We start from the raw sequence: 23,693 nt of genomic DNA, 5'->3' as shown, positions 1-23,693 counted from the left end.
GACTAAATATTTCCTAATCTCTTTCAGTGATACTTGTGTTAGATGTTATTATCTGCCTGAGGGTTACTTTGCACAGATATGGATGCTGGATCCAACTGACATGCTGTAACATAATTGACTGAAACCAACTACTTTTAAGTTTCCTTTTTCAGGTCTTTTCAAATTTTTTTTCTGCAAAATAGCCAGGAAGGATTTTTACGTGGCCATTCACTCAGATGTAGCAGAGTATTGACAGCTTGCTTTCAAGCAGGTCATCTCTCACAGGTAGCAAGCAACGGAAATAAATCCAAGGAGTAGAAGCCACTGAGTGGGTCTGTTTCAGGTACCTTAAGCTGAGCCCAGAAATCCTTTCCTTTGCGCAGAGAAAGGTTGTACGACTTATTTGCTAGAAAATGTATTTCTTGACTGCAGGAATTGTATGCAATTATGTCTTTTCATTTATTTATGGGGGCTGGAACTTGATGATCTTTAAGGTCCCTTCTAAGCCAAACCATTCTGTGATACTATGATAAAGGCAAGGCCAGTGAGTCTAGTCCTTTCCTACCAACTTACAAATCAAATGTTTAAAGCTGCGAGGGTACAAAACATCTTACCTATATGTACTACTCTCTGCTCGGAGTATACTTGGCATACCTGTCAAGTATTCCAGGTTTTTTTAGGGCTTTTCAGGCCGTCAAAAATTCTCCCCTGATCTCAGCGCTGGGCATGGAATAGAAGGGCTATGTAAAAAGGGGCTGCACTAAGAGGGCAGTCCCACCGCCTCCTGTGGATGTGCTGCTGCACACCGCTGGCCAGAGCCCCTTCTTCCTTTCAACACCTGATTTTACAAACTTCTCCATAAAAAGGCCCCGATCTTCCACGGCAGGCGGTTAAACCCGGGCGGTGGGTGTCTCCTCCCCGGCAGCCCAACGCCGGGGCAGGCCCGCCGCCCGGCCATGGCCGCTCCCCGCCCGCCCGCTGCACCCGCCGCCCCCTGCACCCGCCGCCCCCTGCACCCGCCGCCCCCTGCACCCGCCGCCCCCTGCACCCGCCGCCCCCTGCACCCGCCGCCCCCTGCACCCGCCGCCCCCTGCACCCGCCGCCCCCTGCACCCGCCGCCCCCTGCACCCGCCGCCCCCTGCACCCGCCGCCCCCTGCACCCGCCGCCCCCTGCACCCGCCGCCCTGGCCCGACGGCGCCGCGGCCCCACCCCTCCTCCCGGCGCGCGGCCAGCCCCGCCCCGGCGCGCGCGCGGGTTGCGGGCAGTGCGGCGCGCGCCAGGCAGCGCGAGCGGCATCGTGCGGGGAGGCGGGCGCGCGGCGGGGCGGGCGCTGATGTCACTGCTGCCTCGGGCGCTGCGGCGGGCGCTGCCGGGGCCGCCGCCGCCTCCCCTGGCCCCTGCGGCCGCCCCTCCGCGCCCGGTGCTGGGCGGGTAGGCGGCGGGAGCCGCGGGGACTATGCGGCTGCCGCCCGTCCGCCCTGCGCCCGCCGGAGCCCGCCGGGCTGCGCCGTCCGCCGCGGCGGCCGGGCATGGTGGCGTGTGATGCGGGCGCTGCGTGCGTGAGTCACCGCGCCCCGCTGCCGGTCGGCCGGGCGGGTCGGCCTTTGTCTGCGCCGGGAGCATGTGGGTGAACCCCGAGGAGGTGCTGCTGGCGAACGCCCTGTGGGTGACGGAGCGGGCCAACCCCTACTTCATTCTCCAGCGGAGGAAGGGGCACGGAGGCGATGGCGGCGGCGGCGGACTGGCAGGTAAGGGCGGCGGCCGGGGCCGCGTTCCGCACCGTGTCTCACCCGGGATGGCGGTGGGTCCCGCCGGCCGGGCGGGATAACGGCTGCCGCGGAGCCTCTCCCGCTCCTCGCCGCCTTCCCGGGCGGTGCGGAGAGCCCGGCACCCCTGCCGGGGGCTGCGGCCGGCGCCCCGCACGGTCCTGGAAGGCGGCGGGGGCCTTAGGCGCTTGGTGGGTATTTAGGTGCTTGGTTTCCCGTATGCTAAGGTTTCCCGTGGGATTTAGGCGCTGTGGAGCTTTGTGCGAGTGATCACCGGTGTCCGATGCCATGGTACATCAGGATGTGACTTGCCCAGGTCTTTGGAGGATTTTACTGTTGTCCCTCTAACACGCAGTGTTTAAAATAAGACCAAGTTTTAATTCACAAATACGCACTACGATAACAGATTATGCTTCAGCTTCTGTGTCTTCTTTGAGATGTCCTTGTCAAGTATGTTGCCTGAATGCTTTGTTTTAGACCTCTGGAAACGCTTTTGTATTTTGGCTTATACACATCTTGGTTTCTGCAACGCTGTTCGTATACATTTGTTGAAATCTTTCATCGTTTTTACGCAACATATATGCCTTGCTATAAAACTGGAGATACAGAACCTGATGATAGTACCACTGGTCCTTCTTGAATTGGCAGAAAGTAGTCAGGCTCGTTCTCTGAAAAGCTGTGGTTTCTTCTTTACCCACTTACATTGCAGCTAGTTCTTCAGGCTAATAAAAATAAACATATGGATTACATATGTGTTTGTTTCAAGGTCCTGTGTATGTTTACCACGACATTGTTTCTTCAGCCTTTGAATGCTCTATGGACTTGTAAACAATCTACAATCTAAAGTAATGCCCTTGAGATCTTCAGTGTTCATCAGTGTTGTATGTTGATAAGCTACTTCATTCTTGTGTGGGAAGTGACCAGCAGCCACTCCACAATGGCTGTAGATGTTTTTTTCTTATTTATTTTTTTAATCTTTTGAGATGTGGACGATGTTGGCAAATCCATAAAAAGAATGTCTTGCCTCAGAAATTGTCTCTGCTGTGTTTACTGAGGAATTCTTTGCAGACTCTTGTGGATTACCCACTGACCTCTAAGGATTTAATTCTCTGTTTTAGTGAAGCTGGTCTAACAAGGCGTTCTTGTACCTTTCTGGCTTTGTTATCTCTGAATTAGGGATTGTGTGAGATACCAAGTCATTTTTCCAGACATTTCTTAGTTATTGGGTAAATATTTTGAGAATTTTGGGTTTTCTCTTCAATCTGTTTGCGGAGTGTGTGTCTATCTGGGCCTTTGTGCAGTTGTATGTATAGTTGTCTGATGATACTACCATACAGATGGAGAGATCACTTTTGAAGATTTATTCCTTGAGTGGAAGTAGGATTCATAAATTGGTACTCTTTTTTTGGTGGAAGTTAGATAAGCTGGTGGCATTTGGTAGGAGTTCAGAATACAGAACTGGTTCTATATCTGCTTCTGTATTTTTTCCTCTTGGAATTTAAGTTTTTGTATTTAAGTGTGCGTGTTCTTTTGTTGTTCTGTTTGATTTTAGTGTGTGGATGCAGCCTGCATAGTGAATATTGATTTAGAATGCAAACGTTCTATGCATATTTTGAAAACAGCTTTCCGTGTGGCTTTTATTAGTGTGTTGCCTAATATTGCAGCTGTTGTGGGATTGAGATAGTAGCAACAAGTAGCAAACAATTTCTAGGGTTTTTTTTTGTATGGGGAAGGAAAACAGTTGTATCTTTTTTCAGTATGTTGCCAGAACCATAACTAAACACCCACTACTAGGAGCCTGAAAGTTATTAGAGCTGGCAGTATTAAAAGGGGTGTACGGGAACCTAGACCTTGCCATTTTAGCACATGGGGTTTTGACACAGTGGTTGGCAAAAGGTAGGAGAGGAAGAAAGAAAGGGATGTAGAGTGTCCAGGACACTCCCAGCTTGGTAGGCACAGTCATAAGTAGAATTTATGATTAGATGTTTTCCATGGAAATAATGGAAATTTTACACCAGTTGCTCTAATGGTTGTGATCTGCCCATGGAGGGCCACGGCAGGTGAAGGAAGACAATGAATTGTTCTTCATAGGTAAGACTGGCTAAAAGCAAGGTGTTGACATACCTAGCTGATCCTGAGGATTCAAAACAAATAAATCTGCTGAAACAGTCCATGGGGTACATCACTTATAAAAATGATAGCATTTAGGATGACCCTGTGGAATTTCTGTAGATGGTAGCAATACAGTTCTTGTGAAAGAGGTGGAAGTTATCTGGCTGAAACTAGAGAAACAGAAAAAGAAGAACCTTTTATGTGTTTTGTTTCTGTTTTCTTTAAGTACCCTTTCTGCAGTGACATAATGCTGAAATTTGCTCAGATATAATCTAAAAAGTTATTCACCCATGACTGGGGTATAAAAATTGGCTCGGTTGCTCTGTGGGAAACCAGATTATGTGTCCTTGAAGTTAACTAGAAATATTGTACATGAGATTTTTCACTGTGGTGGGAGAGGTCTGAATTTGTATATGCAAGAGAGAACATAAATATAGCTGTCAATTTTTTACATGTGTGATCTACCTTCTGCTGTCCTGTACTCCCTCGTTTTTGACTCTTGAAGTCATCTGCCTTAAATTGTAGAATGACAATTGACTTTCAAATTGATGGAATTAGAGGCTTGATGACATGAGATGGCTTCACCATGTAACTTAAGTAGTGGTTCGATGATGAGAAACATTGATTTGCTGGCATTGCCCCCGAATCTAGGTTTGCTGTGAAACTACCAGTCAGCAAACTGATCTACATGAAGTGTAATGCCCTTCTTTTTCCATCCGCAAGCATTTCAGGGTTTGAAGGCCTTAAGCTGGGGTCACGGTGGCATGTAGTTGTGTTGTCACTGCTGAAAGAAGAGAGTGCTTTCCCATGGGTGACTGGGAATGGGGGGGGACGGCTGGGACAGACCTCTTCAGATTGTGCTGTGGCTGGGTGCTGTGACTGTGAAAACGTGGCTGAAGGCTGGTGATCACCCTTGAAGGGGCTGCCAAGGTCTCAGTGTTACCTGTCCTCCATCACTTGCTACCATCCTATGGACGGAGGTTGCCCTCACCAGAGCGAAGTCCAGAAGACCGGATCTTTTACGTCTTTTGACAAGTCTCAGTCTAAAAAGAAGTAGTTTATATAGCCTTGGGGGTGGGTGAAAGTCATTCTCCATGGCTTTATGTTGAAGCAGAAGAGTAGTACTCACATTACCTGTTCTTCTGGATCGACTCCGAGTGTAACAGTCCTTACAGGAAAAGAAGTATTGATATCAGTTGCGCTGGGGGAAGGGATGAAATATCTGCCCTTTCTGCTCTGATTCTTTTCTCTTGGCCTCAATATATGTAACTTAGCTGAAGGGAGAAAGCCTTCTTATTTAAATACTCATTTGGATATTGGAGACATTTTCTGCACTTATTTTAATATTGGATTTTAACAAATTAGAAGCATGATGATCATCTTATTATGTGTTAGGGCAGTGCCTAATTAGTGAATCCCTAGGAGTCATCTCTGCTAACAAAATGTATCCAATCAGTGCTTTACTTTTCTACTAAGCTGTGTGGATCCATTTTTATATGGAATTAAGACCTGCGCTCTTTTAAATTATTTTGTCTGTGTCAGTACCAGTCACATCAATGAGACTTTCCTTTGTAAGCATGCCTTAACTGAAGGGTTCTTTGGGTTTTGTTTTCCTTTTTAACAAAAGAAAAACAGGGAAGATATATAATTTGGATTTTAAATTGGATTTTCATAGCTGTTCTGCAAACTCACATTATCTTGCATCAGTGCATTAATCTTCCAGGACAAGACCAAAAAATGTACTTCTCTGCTTTGAAATTGTTTGATGGTTGATGAGCTTTCTCCTTAATGAAATTGTTTCATGCCTTGCACATAATGCCATGCCTGTACTTTGCTTCTGTGTGACCCTCACTCAAGAGTTTAATCTTCCTTTTGTTCACCAGCAGGGGAAAAAGTATTTTCTTTCCTCTTATTAGTTTTCTCAAAGGTGCCAGATGTTTTTAACCGTCTCCTTCCCACCTATTCAGTTTCTGTTTGGCAGGTGTCTCCTCTGGGCAGTTGAGTAGTTTGACCTGTATGAAATAGCTCCTTCTCAAGAAGTATCAGGTGTGTTATATGGGATCCTGCGTCAACTGGGGCAGGAGCATTTGGAGAGAACATGAACCCAGATCTCTCCCATCATTTTGGCACTGTGCCCTGTATGACCATATTACTTTAATGAATGTAAGGATCTTGAACATGTCACAAAGTTTATAAAGAACTAAAAGGCTCGGGATTTTTTTATTAAGTACATATTGCATTCTGATACAACAAATATGTTAGAAAATGTGTCTAACTGCTTTCTGCTATACTGCAGTAATGCTTGCCAAACTCTTCTATTTGGAGACAGTGTTGCAAGGAATTATTGCAAGTAATAGTTGACTGTGGAGCAATGTATTCACTTAGAGTTTATAGGAAGAGAGATTGAGAGTGTGGTGTGATTAGCTCTGGCTGCTTTGCTCCTTCTGTATGTGGACATTTGTGAAGTGGAAATTAAATTCTAAGTAATTTTGTTTAAAATATTATTATAAGATCTCTGTATCCCAAGGCAAATAAATTGTTCTTAGTTTGCAAGAACTGTTTTTAGAAGCGAATTATTTTGCAGATGGGATATTTATGCTTACAGCTGGGACAGCGCATGTGTGAGAGATTCAGTATGGGTTTGTAAATCCATGACATGTTGCCAAAGATGATTCAAATGTTTAAGCAGAAGAGAGCAGATGGAAAATTGCTGACTTCTGGTGATAAAAGAAATTGATGAAGTACTGTCTTTCTTCCCAGATATTTTTGCAGAAGGGGTTGTCATATAATTTCCACATTGGGAAGACAGAAAGGAGAAGTTCTGAGCTCAACTGGCTGATGCAAGCCTTCAGTGTCAAGTTTAGTATAATTTTTAGTACTGTGACAGTGTTGTAGGTCAGAACAGTTTTCTGCAGCCTTGCTGACCAACACAATTAATAGCTCAAATTTAAAATTGGGATTCTATCTTGCTCTCAACCTCTCAATGCAGAGAGCTGAGGAAGGACCTGCTTGAAAACCTGTTTATGCTTAAGATTTAGAAAGGCTTTTGGCTGGTATATTATCTGCCTGATGAAAAGATGGTACATGCTTTAATAAACGTGACACTTTCTGTCCTTGTTGACTCAAGCAGTTAGGATTTTGCCTGTCAAACTCAATACACTTCAGTAGAAAGCATGTGCTTTCTGATACTTGAAATACAGCATTTATCAAAATGCATGCAATTAGCATAACTGATGCAAGTGATCAGCCTATCCATGAACTTTCCATGTCCATTTTGGCTCATGGAGTGCAAACTAATTTCTTCCAGTTTGCTGTCATTTGGTGTTACACCAAATTCTGCTCTGATGCTGCTGAGCTTCTCATTAGGATATGCTGTGGGTATGTTTACTTCTTCACACTAGGAGATTTCCACTTCAAGAGGACATGCAGATGTCTAGGGTTGAACTGCTGCTTGATTCTCCAGATTGACTCACCAGTCTTTCTGTTGAATTCCCAGATGCTTTCATGAGTGCTTAATTAGAAGGTGTCTCGTTTCCTGCCTAATGCTTCTCTTGATCTCTGGTTCCTACAGGCAGTGCACCGTTTGCACAGATACAGTGCCTGAGATGAAAATTCTCAGTTTTGCTCGGCATAGCGCTGGTTTCTGTACTGTCATGCTTCTTGGTCAAAGACTTGATGTTACTTTGTCTTTTATGCTTTGAGTTGTGTGATCTGTCAAGGTGTCTGAGCTGTCATTTGCCGTTTTTGCCTTCTGACATAATGTTATTGCTTGACACGTGGAATTTGAGAATGACCTACTATTTCTCTTGCGATCTCTGTTTGTATGAAACGCTGTTGGAAATGTCACACAGGATGACAATATATAATACTAAGCAAAAAATATCTAGACTTCGTAGTAATTTTCTTCATTATACCAGAATTCATGTTGCTTACAGGGTTTTTTTTGTATTTCTCTATGATCTCACATTGAAAGGTATAGGGAAAGTAGCACTACTTCACATCAGTTTTCGTATTTCCATCACTCCACTGTCCAGTTATGCACCCTTGCAAGAATACATCGTATTTCACAGAGATTTGGGCCCTTGACAGTTTCAGTTAGAGCTCTGTAGAATTAAAAAAAGGTTCCACAACATATGCTGGGATGTATTCTCAAATGCATTCAAAAGCTAATTAAAACATGTATTCTCATATGGTCGTTCTTGCAAATATTTGGTATATGCAGAAACCATTCAGCTTTCTCTGTTCTTCCCTAAGTTTTGGAAAGTCTATTTAATCCTTCATAGTATCACACTATGTATGGCTTTTTCCTCTATCAGACAGGAGTTGCTGCCTGTGACTTTCCTGAAGTATGAAGATAAAAGTTGTATAAAGGGCTGTAAGCATTTGGCTGAAATCTTGGTTTTCTTTAGCTCTCTGATTGCTAATCATGCTTCTGATGTCTGATCAATGTTAATATTCAGTAATCTACATTTGCATTTTGCCTTTAAATCTGTTGCTGAGGTGGTCGTAGGTTCTGGAGGACTTATTCAAAGTCCTTCCATTTGTCTTTTCAAAAGAAAGGTTATGATTATTTTCTAGGCCTGGTTTCTGGCTGTTCTTGTTTTGTTTTGTTTTCTTCTGAAGTTTCCAGGTAGGGTTGTATGAACTCCTATTACATCAGTAGTCTTTGTTTCAGTTAGTAAGTTCTTAATGTGTTTTTGGTTCTTTCCTCATGGTCCTGTCTTGTGCTTCCCCTCTGTTTTTTCCAGTATTTCATTAGCTAAAGTCCTTAGGAGTTTCTGCTCAGCATTGTTTCTTTTCCTGGTCAAGTGCCTCCTCTGATAGCTTATTGAAATCTCATTGATCTGCAGGTATTTGGTCAGAAGAGTTAAATTAGATTTTTTAATTTTTTTATTTTTTTTCTGAAACTATTGCTTCTCTTCAGATTTAGCTGGCTTTTGACCATGCCGTGCTTCAGGACTGTTCCTTAGTTTAAGCTGAGTTTACTGTGCACACTTCAGTTCTTAATTTGTACCATTTATTTTGTTAGCTAGATTCAGTTTATATTTGTTGTTTTTTTATTTTTTATCTGCTGATACTTACTTGATTTGTTCTTTAATCTTACATGGTTCATTTGACTCTTACAATGGTGCAGATGCAGTTGATTTAAATTTTGCTTTTGGATGAAATCTGTTTAATTTGCTTATGCTACTCTGAGAGAATGAGACACTTAACAAGAGTTAGTTTTAAGTGAAATTCAGTGACTTCTGTGCTGTTTTGGCAAATGGTTCTTGATCCTGGTTTTCCCAAGTGTGTTTTTACAAATTCATGAGTGAATTTGTGTATCATACCTTGAAGGTATTTGTTAACTCCATCTGTGTTCTCACTGTTTCTACATCACTTCATACAGCTTGGTGTGATTGACATGTAGTGTAAAATTTATTTTCTTCAGGTATGTGAAATTGTTTGGGTTTTTGTCCAAATACCAACTTCCTCTGTGTTGTAAGCCTTGACATATGTGTAACTGTCTAGCCTGTCTCGTCGATGCTCATCTCTCTACCCAGCCTTTTCCTGCCTTTATTAGGTTTCTGTTTCAATTCAAGCCTAGTGGGTTTGTTTCTGGGAACTTACTGTTTGGATGTATTATTGTGTGAGTTTCTGCGCCTGGACATTCCTTCATTTGTAAACTTGGCCTCAGTGGAAACAAAAGCAATTCTACTGTGCTTATGTGTATCTAAAATGCAGCAACATGTAGGTTACAATGCACAGTCTGGTTTTTCTTTTCTGAAGAGTAAAGGAACAAAGTTTTACATCCTAACATAATTTTAAGTGTTGCTTGGTAGATAACTCTGACAAATGTGGTTGCATCTTACAGTGATTGGGGCCCTTCAGCTATAGCAAACAAAGTTACAAAAAGTTCTAAAAGCTGGAAGTCTAAACCCAGTCAGATTTAAGTTAGAATTAAGATAGAGATTTTTTACAGGGATGGTCATGAGTTGTTTGGACACCTTGACAAGTACTGTTGTAGATATTCAATTACTGATCACTTTTAAATTAAGACATTTAGAAGATAATCTGATTCAATCACAATTGTTAAACTCAAAGAGAGGGTGAAAGCTTTTTACTTTTTACTGCTTTATCCTGCAGTAGTTAAGCTAGATCATCACATTGGCCCTTCTTGAGATTTTTTTTAAAGATTAGTGGTTAAGTTTCCAGTCTTCTCTCATTTGTATTCATCAGCCTGAAGACACAAAAAACAAGTATTGTTTTTGCTGCTGGTATTGCTAAATGTCAGTAGTGATGGTACTTCCTCAACATCAGTTTCCCTGAAGATGTTTGAGAACTTGTGTGCAAAGGAAACTGTGGCTGGGCAAATCAGTGCTCTGTAAACTGCACTAGTAAAAAGAGAGAGCAACAAAGGCAGACATTGGGGACGACTTAACAAATCTTAGGCCTTCATTTCAGAGAAAGGATTTGTTTTTCTTGATACCATATTATGTGTCCATATAAGCCAATACTATACAATCCACTTGGAAAGACAGTTATCAAACAAGTATTTAGTGGTTATTTTGCTTTTGTTTATATAAATGAACACCTATAATACAAAACTGTATAACCCTTCGTAAAGTTCTGAGGGGTGATGTTTACAGTGCAGAGGTTGTTTTCATACTTTTGTGGATACTGTTATCAGAATGATAAGTGTAACACTGTCATTATTTTTGAGTGGTCTATAATATTTACTATTCATTTAGCCTCGCCCATGAAATTAAATCAAATAAAATTAACCCACCCTTTTAGAAGGGTTTGTGTGTAATATTACCTATGGAGTTCAAGTTGTTGCTCTAGGTTGAGTTTGGCAGACAAGTAGTTGGATGACCTCATCCTGTAATGGCAAATGAGAGCGCTAATCACATAAACACGTGGACTGCCTTGAGAAAGAATGGATGAGTAATTATTCATTATCGTTACTAGGAAAAACAGTTGCTTGCACTGTACATTTTAGCTATGTATTGTTATGAGTCCAGGAAGTAACACTTAAACGTTAGGAAGAGTTGTTCATTGTCCATGAAATCAATATAAAACTGAACGCTCAGAGTGCAAATATAACTTAAGTTGACTCTATTGATCAAGGCTTTTTCAGAAATCAGCTGATGTCTACAATCCAAATAGGTCCCTTGGATGTTTCAGGTTTATGACCAGACCTCATCATGTGTCCATCTAACTTTAGTGGAAAGAGCAGGCGGCCGTCAGCACACTTTAAATATTGGGAACCATTTAAGCAGTTTGTGTTTCATTTGGTGTTGGAATGTCACAATGCCTGTTTTGAAAACTTCTTACTAATGACACACGTGACACTACAAGTTTTCCTAGTTGCGGTGTTGAGCTCATGCACAAATAGGCTGCTGACATCCGTGGGACTATTTGAGTGATAGCTCGTGAGCATGACTCCAAGAGTCACAGCCTGACCTGCTCTTAGCTCTTTTGGAGGTTAAACTTCTGTATTTGCTCCCTGTGCTAAAAAGAAATGTGTGCTGTTTGTTTACGCATTTTTAAGATAAAAATCTCTTAAAAATAGGTGTCTTGAGAAGCTGTCAGGCTGCTGATTACATTAGTGTAGAGGTGTGAGGATGTGGCAGGGCAAGGCTGGGCTCCCAGGGGCAAGGTGGTAACACATGCCTGTCCTCTGGCAAAATGGAGGAGGGGAGGGCATCCCTGGGTGGCAGTGCCAGACACAACAGTGACCTCCTCCCAGCTCCGAGCAAGGTTTGATGCAGGCTGCATGTGACAGTGGAGGATGGATGTATCCCAGGTCACTGGTGTGGGCTGAAAGCACCTCGAGTCTGAGGACTGCTTGGTTAAAGCTGAGTGGGACACTGTCCTGAGGTTTTAGTTGGTGTTTGCTGTGCAACAAAGCCATGGCTTCTGGTAATCTTTAAAGTCCGAAGTGACATTATTTGTTATCATTCATAAAAAGTAAATAAATTGTTTTTCATGTTTTAATAAGGTGCGTTAGAGGTAACATATAATCCAGGTCTTCATTCTTGACTATGTAATCCAATTTACTTTGAGAACACTGTGTATTTTAGCAGGTAAAACACTGCAGGCTCACATAGTCATAAGATCGCAGGCAGAGGGACTGTAGAAAGGTGATAAAGACTACTCGATCTTTGTGTGTGTTTTATTTAAATCAAAGCATGACTTTTTGTGAAAGAAGGTTGCTCTTTGTCTGTAAGAAAATCTTTTTGTGATAAAAAGGATTGTTCGTGCGTAAGTTGCACAAACTTGCTTTTCCTTTAAAAATTCTCATAACTGGTGTTTTGCAAAGAAACTTGCAAATTCTTACGAAAGGTTAAAAAAAAAAATCACTAGGTATATTTTAAAAGAAAGAAAGACGGAAAAATATACCTGAAGCAAAGGTCTATGCCACATATAACCAAACAGCTGAAAACATGGTAACTTGTTACAGGTATTTGAGTCCAAATACTCTAAAATGTGGGTATTTTCAGTTGTGGTAATTTACAATGTACCAAGTTGATTCTACTGCAGGTCATCCCTTGATTTTGTTACTGTTAGTGGGCAATTTGTAATCAATCTGGACTGCAAGCAAGAGAATCATAGAATTGTTTCGTTTGGAAAAGACCTTTAAGATGACAGAGTCCAACTGTTAACCTAGCACTGTCAAGTCTACTTCTAAACCATGTTCTGAAGAACCTCATCTACGCATCTTTTAAAACCCTCCAGGGATGGTGACTCTACCACTTCCCTGGGCAGCCTTTTCCAATGCCCAACAACCCTTTCTGTGAATAAATTTTTCCTAGTATCCAATCTAAACCTCCCCTGGTGCAACTTTAGGCCACTTCCTTTTGTCCTATCACTTGCTACTTGGGAGAAGAGACCAATACCCTCCATGCTACAACCTCCTTTCAGGTAGTTGTAGACAGCGATAAGGTCTCCCCTCAGCCTCCTTTTGTCCAGGCTAAACAGCCCCAGTTCTCTCAGCCACTCCACGACTTGTTCTCCAGACCCTTCACCAGATTAGTTGCCCTTTGACCATCTGGAATGCTGGTCCCCAAAGAGCAGAGTGTGCAATGGTGCTTGGAGAAGAGTCTTAGCTGGCTGAATCAATTGGCTCAGTTTTCAGTTCAAGATGACGTAACTTTCTGAAAAATATCCTTTGGTCAGACATAATTTGACTTAAAGGGGATCTGTGTTGTGCAGGATGTCAGGCTTCATGTGGTAATAATCTCTTCTAGGAGAGAAAACAAACAGACAAAAACAACAACTAAACCAAACCAACCAACCAACAAAAAAAAACCCAAACACAAGTAATTGAAAAATTGTTGCTAGTGTATGGATACAAGTATGGTACATCAAGATTTAATACATGAATGCAGACTACTAATCTTTATACTTTATACAATGGTTATAGGTTCCCCCTCCAGTTTATGACTGAAGTGAGGCACAGTGGTCAGATAAGTAAAATTTAGTATGATTTCTTCCTTCAGCATAAATTGCTTCAGGTAACCGAACCACTTGCCAGTAATACCCTCTAGTGCATTGTATGTGCTTCCAGTAACATGACATAAGAGCAATTGCCCAGAGCCCCTAGCCAGTTGTGGCTTTGAATTCCCTGGTTTCCAATATTACATTTCACTGCTTTTCTTTTCCCGCTAATACATATATTTTACAGAAAACAAATAAAATATTGAATGATTTTCTGGACCTTGCTTTAGAATACAAGTTTGCAAAAGAGAAAGCTGACTGTATTCAAAAAGTTCTATCAAACAAAATGAAGGCATTATTCCTGCCTTTTCCCCTCCTGCGCTCATATCTAGATATGGTTGCTCTAGACATTCGGTGTGTGTGTCTGATGGGACTGTTCCTCCACACAAGGTTACTTGTGCTTGAATGCTTTCAGGATCAAGGCCGTCATCCATTAGCCAGGTGCTAATCCCACAAACTCTAACATGTAGTTTAAACCTTTGCCCATGAAAACTGCTTGCTTGAGCAAGGACTTGCAGATTTAGTATTCTTACATTGGGAATTCCTTCTCTTATTTCACTATGTAGTCAGAAACCTGATGGAATAATGCAGTCAGTATAGCCACATGCTTTGATGCCTGCATAATTCACTGGCTGTTGCCCAAGGACCAGTCTAATCTAAGGAAAATGATTCTTTGTTGCCTGTTCTGTTTCTATAGAAACTTTCAGTTCCTTATTTATTTATAATGTCTCAAAAGGTACTTGCTGTATGAAGAATTAATGAACAGTATTAAAATAATTTGTTAATTTTTTATTATTACATTATGATTGCTTCATGTAGAAATTCCTCTGAGAGATTATCGGTTTGAACTGCTGTGATTGCATTCTAGTTGCATCACCTATCTCTATTAAAACAAACACACACATGAATAAAAACCACAAAATCAACACACCAGTGGCCTACAATGCAAGATGGAACCATTCCTGAAGGACAGCAATCAGGGGTACCTGCATGATTGCAAGAGTGAATGTTAGTTGGCTTTAATGTGTATAAGAACACATAAATGATACGTGATATTTCAAAATAATTTATCAGAAGAGCTATTTCATGTTATAAGTAAAATTTTACTGATGATCTGACTGTTGCAATTAATTCAGTAAGCTAGGCTTTGACTTTCGATGGGGCCTTCTCGTGTTCTGCAAATTTTCTTTAATCTCACTGCAGGGATATTTCTACAACCTGTTTTCATTGCTGTAAAGGCACTGGGCAAATCCTACTTACTGCATCACTGGAAAGTATTCTTTCTTTTCCTACCTCCCATCTGTTGCTTCAGTTCAGGCCAGTCTTTTTTTTCCTCCTTTTTTTTCTCTCTCTTTTTTTTTTTTTTTTTTTTTTAATAATAGTTTTTCTGGAATACACTGCTCTGTCTTACATTGTTTCTGTTTGGTGTGGCACGGGGATGTTCCTCTCCTCCTGTTTCCATTATCTGAGGGAAAAGGAGGGAGGATGGGAGGCTCCTCTTCACTTTACGTTACTGCACAGGTCAGAAGGTTTGCTGTAGCTCTCTGACCTTAGCTGGATATCCCAGTTTTTAGAGCCACAGCACCCTTCTGGAACTAGTGGCAGAATTGGTTGGTAGGACCACCTGCCCACGAACAGATTTGCAAATATAGGAGGCGGAAAGAAACGAGCTTATTTTTAAAGGTTACAGGGACTTAACAGTGTATTTGTACCTTAGAGAAGATTACATTTGGCCAGCATACAACTTTATTTAGATATTACATCATGCCTATTGCTTGTTTAGAACTGTCAGTAGACATGTGAAGCTGCAAAGCATGAAGCATCTTTGGCATAAGTGCTGCTACATGTTTGCAGCAAGCCTGGATGATTAACACGGTGTAGTGTCTGGCTTGGTCTGCACTCCAGCTGAGCAGTGCTCTTGAGCTCAGTGGTAGCTTGAAACATTTGAGGATCTTTGCCCATGGTTGAAGTGAGATGTGCACACATGTGCTTTCTGGACTAGGGCCATGTTTCTTTTGTAAAGTTAGAATGGAGAGTATATGTAACAGAAAAAAAAGTTTAAAGAGTCAAGGTGTGTCTGGGAGGACTTAGCAGAGGCAGCTTGTCAGTGTACACAAGTAATCCAAATGCAATCAAAATTAAGATGGCAATAGGAACAACTAAAGCTAGTTACACTAATGAACTTTGGGGTATTTTATTTTAATGTTTTGTGTTCATATCCTACAATCGGCAGACATCTCTCTAACACTGCTTGCTAAAGAATGACATCATGTTGTGTATTTCAGAATTCTTGAATTAAAAAGTGGTGGATATTGATGCATGGGGCAGGAGGAGATTACATTTATTCTGGCCTTTGAAGATCTGTATAAAGCAAAATAAAAATAAAAAACATGGAATGGGGAATACAAAAACACTGATAGGTGGGGTATTTCCAAATATCAGTTTCACTTCAGATTTAAGGGATCTAATAAGATGGAAAATGTGTAGTACTTTTGTATCTTTATGATGCATAACAAATCCGAAAGAAGAAGAACAAGAGAAGCAGTCTTCTGTACTGGTTATGACAATGCAGAATGGGGAACTAATAAAACTGTGATGGTAAAAGATGGAAACAACCACTTGATATGAGAAGAAGATTTTAACAGGAGTGTTCTAGTATAGTTTTTTGGTGTGTACAACTTATTACAGCTGTTTAAAAACCCCCATTTCCAACCTAATAAGTATTTGCAGGAAAAAAAAAATCCTTGGAAGTTCATCCATCTGTTTTCAATATGTGCATTTGCTGAGAACTTCAGTGTGAGAACTTATACCTACATCTGTGCAGGGGAGATGAAAATTCTTTGTAGAGGTGAAAAAGAAGAAAAATTTTATGTATTTTTAAATTAGTTAGGGTATTTTATGGGAAAGGATTTGGGGAGGTTAGACATTTGTGTGTAATTTCTTATTAAAGTACAATCTAGAATTTGTGAAAATGTAGTTAGGAATTAGTGGTAGCATTTCTTATGCAACTGTTGATGGGCCCCCTCAGTAGCAAAGAATTTTCAAAGCTACTTTAAGAAAACAGTATGGCTTTGTCTTTCATTTGTATCCTTTGAGCTGAAAACCAGCTTGACTTAGGCATTTTGATCCTTTCTGCCCAAAAGAATCAGACCATTAAGTAGCATAGTTATTTTTGCTGGAAGTCTCAGTTTCTCCAAGCTGACATTTGAGTTTTGAGTACTGTCTGGGGCTTTTTGTTGGTGTTGTGGTGGCTTATTTGTTTGTTTTTCCCCAGGGCTCCAAAAGTATATGAAACACAGGAAAGAAGTGAATGACTTTTAAATCTGGTTTTATAAAACAGCTACCTCCTGCTTTGCTTCAGTTTCTCTGCCTTTATACTAAAATCAATGTATGTTTAAAAGTTTAAGTCTCATTGAAACTGAAGATTTTTTTCCCTTGAATCACTTTCCGTCTTTACAACATGTGGCAAAGTGTAGAGATAAATGCATAGGTCTGCATTTTGCTGTGGGAGGGGAAGGCTGTGAAGCCCCCTCCTGTGAGATCTCACATGATCCATCTCTCTGTATTCATCAGAATTTCCTGTTCCATAGGTCTCCTTGTGGGTACGCTTGATGTCGTGTTGGACTCCAGTGCCAGAGTGGCACCGTATCGAATCCTTTACCAAGCACCAGACTCCTTGGTCTATTGGACTATTGCCTGTGGTAAGAACAAACATACTGACATGTGGATTTTTATTCTTCCTGGGTACTGTGCCACATAACTAATAGACCATCCTGCCTGCTAAGCAAAGTCATTTCAGGACAAATAAATGGATCAGGACAAAAACCTGCCCTAGTGGTTAATTTAAGAAGCTCCAGAGCTGCTGGTATTTAAGACCTTGAATGCCACACTGTGTGTATATATTATGCACAATGACTGAGTAAAACCAGAAATGGCCATGGAGCGGGGGCAGAAGCCACTGTTAGTGCCTACCTTTTGTCTCCCAAATATGTTCCCAGCCCACCTAGTATCCATCCCTCCTCCTTGCATGTTCTTTTTCATGCCCGTGGCTCGTTGCTGCAGCACTTCTGAAATGCAGTATTGCAGGGTGATGAGCGGGAGCACCTGGATTATAGCCCCCAAGTTACTCAGACTGGACACCCGGCTTCCCTTGAAATGGAAACCAGGAAGATAGTGCAACCCCAGCTCTCACCTGAGTACTGAATATCTGTATGGCATTTCTTGGATAGCAAGCTCAGTCTCCTTCAGGATAAATACCATCAAGATCCCAGGGATTCCCATCTCCTAGACATTTATTTCAGACAGTGTGTTATCTTTCTAAATATGATGTGCTTAAAGTCAGCGAGATGTTAGCTACGTAATGTACAAAAGTTATGTTCTTACGTAGATGCAACAACTCTTAAGAGTTTTTAAGTGTCAGACTTTGTCAGATCTATCTGTAACACTGTTTCTCCTGTCATTATTATAATAGTTGGTAAAATCAATGAAGCTGATATTTTGGTACATGGAGTAGGATTTTTTGCATGCATCAGATCCTGTAAATACGAAATGCTTGTTTCTGTGGTCAGGTACCTATTGCAAGTAGCATAAAGCAGTATGTAGTTAATTTCTGGTTCTGTTTGCCAGCTCTGAAAATAGGGTCTGAAGCTGAGTACAGAAGGTCCCTGTCATTTAGCTTTGGTTGGCCAAGCTTGTAAGATCAGATCTCCAGTTTGATAGTATTGCTTTTCAGTCTTAGAAAATGGAAACTTTTCAATACAACACCTCTAGCTCTAAAGTTTTAAACACTGTTTTAGACAGCAGCCAGATCTCTGCTCATTTGAAAGAAAATTGAGAAAGAGGACAAATGAGAAGTGCACACATGCCTGTCATCTCTTTAATAGGCTGGTAACTTCCAGCACCCCCAGTGCTGCCTGTTATTCAAAAATACTGGTTAATGAAGCTGTAGACTTCTTCTGGTGTAACAGTGCCTCCTCATCTGTGCCCATTCTCCCAATGAAATTTGACATTTAGATTATTTGGATGAGTTTTCTTCCAGACAAATCCTCTGTCTTGGGAAATGAAGAGGAGAAGGAATGGATAAACTTTTGCTACACATTTAAGTAATTTTAGCAGTTCAAAGCAGGCTCTGTTCTTATGAGCATATGATTTGTGTGTCTGAAAAAGGTGATACCAGAGCTGTGTCAAAGTCTGTATCCAACAAAAAGTTTTTTGAATAGCTCATCTTAGCACAAGTATTTCTTGCCACTTTTATCGGTATTACACCTGAAAGAAGGCATCACTTTAAACAGCTTGTTTTCCCTCTCTTACTGTTAGTACCAATTCCCTGAACATTTTAGAATTCATGTAACATAATAGCATTAAGTAACAGCTAATAGTAAAAACAGATGTTAATGAAATTGTCAATATTATGAAGATCATTTGCAAATCTTCATTTAACTGCTTGCTGGGTACTGTCAGCTACTCTGCTGTGACCGTAAGTAATGAGACCTTGCATGTCAGCTTTCTGTGGATCTCAAATAATGAAAAAGATGGGTAAAAGTACTTGCCAGTGTGATTATTTACACTATTTATGCACAGAAGTAGTTGCAAATGCACATGCAATCCCCTCTTCACCCAAATGTCAGTGTGTAGCAATTAGTAAGGACCTCTCTCACATCAACTTGAAAGGGAGCAACTGAGGGCACAGATTTTTCTTGTTGTTTCCAGATAGCTTTCCAAAGAAAATAATGTATCACAAAACTCTCGTCAAAATATTATTTCTTCAAAGACACACATTCAGTCATGAATTTTTAAGACTTTGGAAATAGGCCATATGACTTTTTTTTTAAATGCATTGGCAGGTTTCTTACATTACATCTATAGATAGTTCCTATAATTTTATGCCTACAACCTGTGTTCTCAGATAACCAGGGGCACAGAATTGAAGACAGATGAGTTATGGCCCCAGAAGAAGCAGATGTACCATACATGTAGGAATTTGTGCTGCTGCTGAACTGTGACGATTTTGCTCCTCTTATCTGACCAGTTTTCAGTTTGACCAATTTGCAGGTTTTATGTAGAATTACAGTATTCTGTTACATTTAAGTTAGCTTCAGTGAACATACTCTTCAATTATCAGTTAACCCTGACCAAAATAGCTAACAAGGTAGTTAATGTATGTATCTGTGTTTCCATTTTGAGGAGTGTTTCTTTAATTTTTAGTCTTCTAATATCTAGCTGGTTGATTGGCTTAGTTACTTTTGTTAAATTATAAGACTGTGCTGGCTTAGTCTTGTCTCCTGGGGGGGATAGGGTGGCTCTTCCAGGGAGCTAAAATCTTACAGGGAACAAATTATTTATCTACGCAACCCTGAAGCTGAGCAGCCCATTGTTGCCTCAGGCTCTGCACTGTGGCTATTTGATGAACTTGCAACTAAAGCAATTCCTTCTGAACTGATCAAGTGTTGGTACCATTATACAGGTTCCTAAGGGCTTTTGCTGCATTTAGCTATGCAAGTTGATTTGTCCTGCATTATGCAGCTGTCCATCCATGTTCCCTAGGGGTGGGTCGCTGGTTATTTGGTACTTGTAATCTCCTTATTTTTACAGAAATTTGCCATATTCTCCTCTGCCTTCCATAAAGCAATAATCTCCATCTTCAGAAAGTAGCTACACAGAATGACTGGAACAAATGTGATTGTTCCCTGGTTCATTCATGCTGCTTGACATTTGGTCTTGTTCTGTACAAGACTATTCAAGGGTAAAAAAATAATCCAGGGTGTTTTGTTTGCTCTAAAATGACTATTTAAGTTATGTTTAGACCCCAGATTTGTTATAATTCATTTTGAATGTGAAGTTTCATAGGTATTAACTCTACTGACTTAGGCTGTATGAGAATGTTAGCTGGTAGATTTGAGGCTTTTTAGCTCGGTTAAGGAGGCTTGTTAACAGCACTTTTCTCCAGTGCAGTGTTGTGCTGAATGCGTCACAGGTTATAGTTATGTCTATTGAACTATACTGAAAAGATGTTACTGGTAACTTTTCAAAAACAGTTTTAAGTGTGTTAATTTTGTAATGGTCTAGAAATCCAAAATGATGTATGTTATCAGCCTTGCATATTTTAATAACCTTTCTGTGTCCCATGTCAGTGTTGCCCCCAATCTGCGAGTGCTTAATTTAGGGGGGAAAAACAATGGTAAATGTAAACTTTGTCTGGAAATGAACAACTTTTTTTAGATCCTTCCTCACCTATAAAATCAGTTAGTCTTACTATGTGTGTTTTTCAGATATAGAATCATTGCTGTAATTTTTTTTGTGCTAGCACTAGTTATATGTATTTCCATAGAAGTTTCTAAATGTGTATTTCACATGGGAAAAGAATAAATTATGGATTATTTTAAAGCAGCAATCTTGAAATCTTATTAGATGCTGTGAAAAAAGCACACTTTTCTGTGTTTTCAGAAAAGCCCATGTGCTTTGGTTGACAAAGCTACAAGTTTTAGTTAGAGTGCTGTTGAGTTTACCAACTGTAACTATTTTCTTCCCGCTCTCTGCACAAATTGAGGGTTTTGCCACTTCACTCCTGAAACTGCCCTTACTGGTAAGAGCAATTTTAGGTTCCCTTAAGTGTTACAGTGTCTCCTGCAGTGCATTCTGTTAAGGGCAGCAGTTCAGGTTGACTAATAAGCACCCTGGGTGGGTATCTACTTGGGAGAGAAGACCAGACATGACAGCCTCATCAGCTGTCTGATAAGTCATTCCTCCTATTCCTCAGTCACTGACTGAAGTAATGCTGATGTTATACTTCTGAGTGTGTTTGAAAGCATATTTGTATGATTTGTAAATTTTCTTCTCAGTCCTGAACTCTCTCGCATTTCCTCTGTACTTTCGGCTCTTACCTTAGACAAACCAAACCAGATGCTAGAAACCTAACCTGACACCCAGAAGATCTCATGTCACTTATGCTGTTACTCCATCCCAACCTGCCAGGCGATTGCCCCTTCTCATCCTCTCTCCATCACCATGCATCCTTCCTCCAGCTCTTCTGGTCTAGAATGCCCTTAGTTCTCCGATGTCTGTTTAATACGTTGATCAGTTTCCTCCCCGAAGATTGAGAATAGCTCAGTCTACCAGGGTTGCTGGCCAGCATCACACCATTTTGGCTATGGAGCACACCATTTAGAGGAGGAGAAGGAGTGATTAGCAGCCTACTGTATGCATTGTAGCTATTTTTCCTTTTATTTCCTACTAGTCTTGAGAGCTCTGTGTTCCAAAATGGAATGGTTTCACTGTTAAATGTTCTTTCCCTTCCCTGGGAGTTATATTGCTTAATTTACCTAAAAGGCCAATAGTGGCAAAATGGTAAATGCTTCTAATACACTAAGGTAGTCAAAGACTTGCTAGTAGCAGAGTTAAAATAGACCTGTAGTTTAAAACATCTCTGCAAACATGTTTCTTAATTTTGAGTGAACAAAGCAAAGTGAAAAATCTAGACTGTGATGATAAACTGATGAGAACTGGGGTGTGGGTTTTGGCCTGATTACATGCTCTTCTGTAGATGAGACTGTCTGGGAGAGGAAACAGTGAGACAGTGGAGACACAAAGCAATGGAAACAATGAGATGGGATGTTCCAGATTGATGATAATCAACCAAAGCTGTTTCATGACAAACGATTAAAAATAAATTATGAACCACAAGCAAGAAATAGCTTTAAGAAATAGTTCATTATTATAGTTTGTCTGCACTGCTTGTCACTGCTCTTCAAGAGTTGAGCCATTGTTCTGATGACAGTGTAGTTTTATATACATAGCTCGCATATTTCATCGTTGCTTTTTACAACAGTGTAAAAAACAAGAAGAAATAAATTGGTCTTCAGACCACCTCCTGAGTTCCAGGAAGGTCTGGTTGCATCCAGTAGTTTTAAGGAGAAATAGCAGTGGTGATCACTTGTGGTTCTCAACTATTGGTTATGTATGCAGGCTATTCTGCAACATGATTTATATATCCACACAAACAGAATTGTGAAATTCCCCTGGAAGTCGCACAGAATGTTGCATTCTGTTGCTTTCATTGGGGTTCTGTAAAGCTCTCATTGTATTGTGTAGAAAGAATATTTTTTCCCCATCATTTGTTGCTGAACAACAAGGAAAGCAATTGTTTGGTATGTATTCCAGATGGTTGCATTGAGTTCTTCTACAAACCGTGGAAGCGCTTACATGCAGGCACAGTTTGTGCCTATAGTGAAGCTGAAGACCTTATTAGCAACAGCTTGTTGTAATTTAACCTCTTTTCTAATGGCTGCTTCACATGAGCAGCTTTGCTTTGTTGGGTTCTGTATGCATTTGCAGGTAGATACATTTACTAGCTAGTTCTGAGTAAAATTAACTAAATCTGTGATTTGAACCAAAAGATTACTTACTATTGATGCTATTTCCTACCTGGATTGAGATACTTCTAATCAGGTTTCAGGTACAGATGTTCCTATGTGAAAATGCAGTGTTTGTTTTTGGAAAATATTTAACTAAAAGTCACAGTTTTGACATAATTCCCTCAAAATAATTTTGGGCAGGAACAGTTTTTGGGAGTGCTTGGATTTTTTCTTCTTCCAGGATGGGCACAGAGGCCCTGAAGAGTGCCAACAACTTTATTCTGCAAGATATTGAGAACAGGGCATTAAAATGAAAATGACATTTATTACAATCCATCTCAATTAAAATAGAAACAAAAAAATGCATATATAAACTCCAGTTCATACAAGAAGATTTTTCATCCTGGTTCTCTGCTGCTTTACAGACTACATGTATTCTGATTCCTCAGTATCAAAGATACCTCACTTGGCTCCTTTTGGTCTCCTAAGCAAACCTGGGTCACTGAAATTTTGTTTATTCTTTCATCATTAAAAGTAAACCACCTCTGACAACCCTGCCCCCCTCAAAAAAAAGATACAACTTTCTTCGAGTCTTTCAGCATCGTTCTTTTGATGGAGAGGCATTGTAATAGACTTGTCAGGAAAATTATCCTTTTCAACTTTTGCAATTTTATCACTGTTTCATAATTTATATTTGACGAAGAATTATGTACCAATGGTAGAATATACAACTGTTGGGGTTTTTTGTCAGTTCCTAACAGATGCAGGTAATACCTTTGCTAACTCTTTAATGTGACATTGGGCAGCTCAGTATTATTATTGTGGTTAGAATTCTAAATGTAAGGGGGTTTTGGTCATTATACTGACACAAGTAGCTTGTGCTACTTAGATTGCTACCTATTTATTATGAAATTATAGACAATGGGAAAAAAATATGGAATTTCCAGGGACACAATATCTGGTGAAATATTTGCATCTCCAGTTACTGGTGAATTTTGTTAG

The 23,693-nt window shown here is 40.6% G+C and overlaps 1 protein-coding gene across 1 annotated transcript in view; it reads left to right on the top strand.

Moving 5' to 3' along the window:
• Positions 1 to 1,295: 1,295 nt before the first annotated feature.
• The window catches only part of TBC1D9 (TBC1 domain family member 9), a 51,744-nt gene continuing 29,346 nt past the window's right edge, over positions 1,296 to 23,693 (top strand). The window contains exons 1-2 of the mRNA XM_082052030.1: positions 1,296 to 1,728; positions 16,932 to 17,042. Of these exons, the coding sequence (XP_081908156.1) occupies positions 1,602 to 1,728; positions 16,932 to 17,042 (238 nt within the window). The 5' untranslated portion in view covers positions 1,296 to 1,601. The remainder of the gene's footprint in view (positions 1,729 to 16,931; positions 17,043 to 23,693) is intronic.

This window comes from Streptopelia decaocto (genome assembly GCF_964273445.1).
Source record: "Streptopelia decaocto genome assembly, chromosome: 4".
NCBI lineage: Eukaryota > Metazoa > Chordata > Aves > Columbiformes > Columbidae > Streptopelia > Streptopelia decaocto.
Note: the sequence above shows the minus strand (reverse complement) of the source record. Positions and strands in the feature narration are given on the sequence as shown.